This window comes from Alligator sinensis, unplaced genomic scaffold, assembly GCF_000455745.1.
Source record: "Alligator sinensis unplaced genomic scaffold, ASM45574v1 scaffold166_1, whole genome shotgun sequence".
Lineage (NCBI taxonomy): Eukaryota > Metazoa > Chordata > Crocodylia > Alligatoridae > Alligator > Alligator sinensis.
In genome coordinates, this window is record NW_005842098.1 from 1894040 (window position 1) to 1899470 (window position 5431).

At 41.8% G+C, this 5431-nt stretch overlaps 1 protein-coding gene across 1 annotated transcript in view; it reads left to right on the forward strand.

The window, feature by feature from the left end:
- TMEM140 (transmembrane protein 140) overlaps window positions 1-5409 on the forward strand; it is a 14960-nt gene extending 9551 nt beyond the window's left edge. Inside the window, exon 4 of the mRNA XM_014520233.2 lies at window positions 4701-5409. Coding sequence (XP_014375719.1) covers window positions 4758-5345 — 588 coding nt within the window. The 5' untranslated portion in view covers window positions 4701-4757 and the 3' untranslated portion in view covers window positions 5346-5409. The remainder of the gene's footprint in view (window positions 1-4700) is intronic.
- Window positions 5410-5431: the final 22 nt, after the last annotated feature.

Sequence of the window (5431 nt, forward strand, 5' to 3'; positions counted from 1 at the left end):
TTTTTAAATTATTCTTGGGGAGACTTCCATATCACTGTAAATATTTTCTTTTTACCAGTCTGGTTAAAAGGCCTTAGGCTTTGATGTCTCGGAATTTAGGATATTTACTTTCTTTGTAAAAAACTTCTAAAGGTACAATTTAGATTAAGGTTTTAGGCGAAGTCAGGACATTTCGCACGTAGCTCCAAAACAATGAGCTAGATAAGGAGATAGATCCTATCTTCTTCCTGAAACTGGCTAATGGGCAATCTTTACAAACATTCAAACTATTTCATTCAATATGACACACCTTAACACACAGTGTCACCCATGTCATGAGTCTTGCTTGTCTGCAGCTTGAAGTGCAGTTCTCCCCAAACCCTTGAACCTACCTCCTTGAAACTTGGCAGGCTTTGTGCCCTCTGTAGGGGCTACCATCCCTGCAGTTTTGACCCCACTGTGGCTTAACACATACATGTAACATGTGTTTTGCTTCCAGGACTTTGAAGTGTGGTTTCCCAGAAACCCCTTCACTTATCACCTTGAAACTTGTCATGGGTCATGCTCTTAGTAGGGCCTACCATCTGTGCAAGTTTCATCTAAATCAGCCAAAAGACAACAAAGTTATAGATATTTAATTGATCCCCATTATACTCTATGGCTGAATCAGCTCCAAATCGATTTGGAAAGCCTAAAGCTTCCAGCAATTAGATTTGGACTCCAAATCATCCATATCATCTCTGCATCATGATCCAAAGCTTTGCACAGCTCTACCGTCCAGTATATTTCCAATATTTCCACAGCTCCCTCTTCCTTGATTCCTAGACCCCACATTGAGATTGGGTCTCAGGAACTGTGACATGCAGTGGAGGCACCTGGTTTTTAGGCATTTCCCATCTACTCTGCTGCTTTATCAGAATCCACAGGCTAAGTTAGGCACTTAACTCTCCCTGTGCATTGTATCGGAAGCTTAAGTGCCTTAGAATGGGCCCATACAATGAATGAGAAGACCCCTGATCTAGCCAACAAAAAAACACTGAGGAGAGGTGTAAATTTTAAATCCCATCCCTCTCCAGGGCTTGGGCACTGTTCTCAGCCCTACCAGGAAGTGTAGCTCTGGATTCACAGCCTAGAACTCTATCCTGAACGTGGGTGCTTACATTATCTCTGATGGATACAGAGCAGGGTCAACCTTCTTTCAAAACACAGTATGAAGACCATGCCACATCAACCCATTCCATCCATAAATATTTCAGTGCTTAGAGCCCTTACCTGGGATCTAAGAGACCTAAGCTCAGGGCCCACCTCAGTCTGAGGGAATTGCAAGCCACATCTCCCAGGAGACTGCTTTCATTACCAGACTAGAGGCTAGGCTGGTGGGGGGCACCCTCCATCACTCCTGTTCAACCTGTTTGACTTTGCATAGCATTATTAATCATTGAGTCAGGAAGAGCTAGGCAGTGTACGTACATTACTTCAGCCTGCTGAGAGGGGGTATTCTCATGGGGGAGTCAAGGTTGTAGTCCCTACTTCAGAAAGTACTTCTGTATCTGTATCCAAACCTGTTTAATGCAGAATACAAACATAGTGCTTGGATCAGGGTATGGAACCCAGAGCTGTCCTCATCCAGGTGAGTGCCCTGATCAGCAGGGAACACAGTCACTGCCACCACATTTTGGCCAGACCCTGGACAGTGTTCGGATCACACCTATGGAATCAAGGCCCTCAGGCAAGATAGGCAGAGGAATCTGTACTTTGGTGGACTTCAACAGGGTGTAAGTGCTCACATTTAAGGTAAACTGTTCAGCCCAATTAAGACTGTGGTATTCTGGGTATGTCTAGAAGCAAAATTTTAGGTGCAAGAGTTCCTTAATATCAACTATTTAGGCACTTAAGTGCTTCTAGGATTAGGCAGCAGTTGAATGTGTGCATATGTGTGTGTGTGGGGGGGAAAGATTAAGGATCTGAAATTAAGACATAGGTATTCAAATTCTGCCTAAATCCCACTGAGACCTCTTGTAGACCTGTACTCCAGTCCAAAGTTCAAATTGCTTATCACCCTTGTGTTTGTTTCTCATGAATGATGATTCATACACTTTTGCTTTCAGTTCTATTAAAAATAAGTGTTTCCCAGAATAGCTGCTAGTGTCATCTTCCCTAAGGCACGTAACACACAGAGGACCTTGTTGTCAAGCTTGATAGTTAACTTAATAGTTAACCTGACCTAAAAACTGACTCATTGTCCATGCACAAAGCATCTCCCTAGAAGCTTCTACCTGGAGGAACTTCTGTTCATGTTACTCCCCTACAACTATCTGAATTTAGACTGAATTTAGTAGGTCTTTACACTGAAACTATAAATGCTTCCTCCTTTCCCCTGTCCCATTGAGCATGACAGGCCAGTTTTCTAGTGTAACAGTTGCATTAACCCTAAGTGTAACTATGACTTGCAGTTTATTTGACTCTTTAATCTATTGTTTTAGGACTAAGGTAGAGGTATGGTTTTGTATTCGTAACTCCTTTTCTATGTGGTACTATATTAGCAGGATCCTGGCTGGCACGTTTTGAAATAGGATACATAATTAGTGCTGAAGCCAGTAAGGAAGGTTGAATTCTATATCAACACGCAACTCACTTGTTCTCCATGTAATTATATATATCTTACCCATTCATCTAGCCAAATTCCCAAGTCACTCTGTTTCCCGTAATGTCCAAGGTCACAGGATATTGTCATAAGAGCTCCCTTCTGACCTCTTTCTATGCTAGCCTCCCCGCTCGCCCCGCCCCCCCCCTCCCCCCCAAGTAAGCAAGCTTGGTTCTGGTCTTTTCTGTCCATTTACTAATATTATCTGTTCACATATTGCTTGGTTGACCTCTTCTTCTCCTTCTGTTTTCTCTTACTTGAAGTATGGTGCTGGCCAAATGAGGACGTCTCATAACATCTCTACATCTGAATTATGTCAAGGAGGCTTTCTTATTTTCCAACAGCAGTTGCGAAGTTCCAGCAGCAGTTCCAGCTGCCTCTTCGATTTGTCCTATGAATTGCATACAGTATCTTTAAGAGTCATCTGTAGTACTTCATTTCAAAGCCTTGTGTTTGTCTCTTTACACCTACATTTGGGGTCCAGCTTTCAAATGTGCATATAGCTTGTTGATATTGCCATTAATCTAAAAAGACAGATCCTTATTTTGATAGAGAGATCCTTGTCCTTCAAGACCTTAAACAGTTTTCCTTGTACTAGTTGCCATTGAAATTCTTGTCTGTACTTCTGTCTGACCTAGAGTTTTCTGAGAGATTTGACTTCAAATATTTTAAAAGTTTAATTTTTCAGGATGCCTCCCTTTTGAATGTTTGTATCTATATTGCCATGTACATCCACAGACCTGATATTTCTTTTGCCCACAGTGATCTCCATTTCATGAAATGTTGCTATAGTGTTTAGGCCCTGTGTTAATTCTGCCAGTTCCCTTACTGATCCTGATCAGCTTGCTTTTATCTTTTGCCTTCCTCTAGTAGGGGACATGGTCCTCTTCCTTGGATCTCTCCAGTGTATTTTAACAATGCTTTCAGCTGCAGGACCTTTATAATGCCCTTGTCCTCCTATTTTACCTATGGCAGATTAGGGAGTTCTTAGGGGAGGCAGGGGTGGGCAGTGTACCTTGCAGTTGTGCGAAAGGTGGTTGCGTAGTTTTACAAATTAGTTAGACAAACACTTGTCTAGAATAGTTTAGATAGGGATGATTCTGCTTTTGAGCAGTGCATTGGACTACATAATCTCCAGTGGTCTCTTCTACCTACAGTTGATACTAACCTATCAAAGTGTTCAAGTGCATCTGAAGAGAAAAGAAAATGCCCACCTATCTTACATCAATGTAAATCTTAAATTCTTCCCATAAGGTAACTCCCTGATGAGAAAAAAAAATAAGAAGAGTTGCTGTAGAGTGATGTGATAGTATACATACTCCCTGGATTGATATTATGCTTTGTCACAAATCCCCATAAAGCCAAACACAATCAACGTTTCTTGTTTTTCTAGTTGTAATGTATTTCCATTTGGTAGCCAATACACTTTATGCAAAGTATTCTCAAATTGCAAATCTTCTCAGGTGTATTAAGGTCTTTTGTGAAACCTGCCTGTCCTGCTGGTATTATATTTTCTATCCGTGGCTTCAATTAACTCGGCAAAATGTGTAGTAGTACTTTGCTTGGGTAACTAATCAGGCCTATAGTTCTGCACTTACTGCATTCTCACAAGCTTACTGCAATCTCACAAACTTGTGAGAATTGAATTGTCGCTATCGATCTTGTCTATTGCTCGGCCAGTTTCCAGGCTGCCATTTAATGTTACAGATCTTAGGAAGGATCCCAGTCATTTATCACTCATCCCTGTTTTACAAATTCAGCAAGGATATTGTCATCTCCTGTACCTTTCCTGTTTTTTACACTTTGCTATTGCTGTCTCAGCTTCAGCCATAAGGATTCCTTAACAACTCCTCGTATAGGTCATTAGCAGCATTTGATCCTTAAATCTCTAGCACTACAGTATTAAATCCTACCACTTAATCTCACAGAATGAACTAGCCCTTAGGCTGTTATCCTCTAGCAGACTAGTCCTAAAAGAGGGCATTAGCACTCACTCTGGTGTGCTATGTAGAAGAAAATAATGGTACCTGTGGCATATACACTGAAATTGAAGGTTCTCTCTGTTCATGTCTCATAGCAGGTCTCTCTGAAGAGGGCACTACTGAAGTATCAAGGACCCAGCAGAGCAACCAGAATGGTCCTATTTTGCCAGAAAAAGTTGATGTATCTGCTCCATCTGATTATTTTCTTTCTGGCTGTGGGGTCTGTTGCCCTGATGGCTTATGCCCTTTTGGTGGAAGCTGGAAACATTGTCAACCTTCCTAATAAAAGAATTGGCTTTTACAACTTCTGCCTGTGGAATGAGATGATTGAAGACCTGCAATGCCTGATGATCAAGGACTTTGAGAAGATAGACATTCACCAGGCTGTGATAGTGGTGGCAAGGGTCTTTGTATATTCTCCCCTGGTCATCTGTCTCTTTTCATTACATCTCATTGTGCATGTACAGTATAGTAAAGACAGAATGGAATGGGAACTGATCCTTACGATGCTGGGCATCACAACCATAATGTTATCTGGTGGCCTTAGCTTGTTTTTGTTTCAGGTCTGGCCTTGGATACAGGTCTCTGAGCTTTCTGGAGCTTTCATAGCATTAGCTGGGGCTCAGGTTCTGCTGGTGCTCCAGCTGGTTGCTGCAGCTACATATCTCAAGTGGGTGAAGAATAATCTTATCAAGGGCAGCTCTTCCCTTGAGGAGCAACTTCCACCCTTGCAAGTCTGAAGAGAGAGAGGGAGACATACCACAGGTGCCTTTCCATAGTCGGCATGACAGTAACTATAATTGCTTTGATTGCTTATACTTTTTTT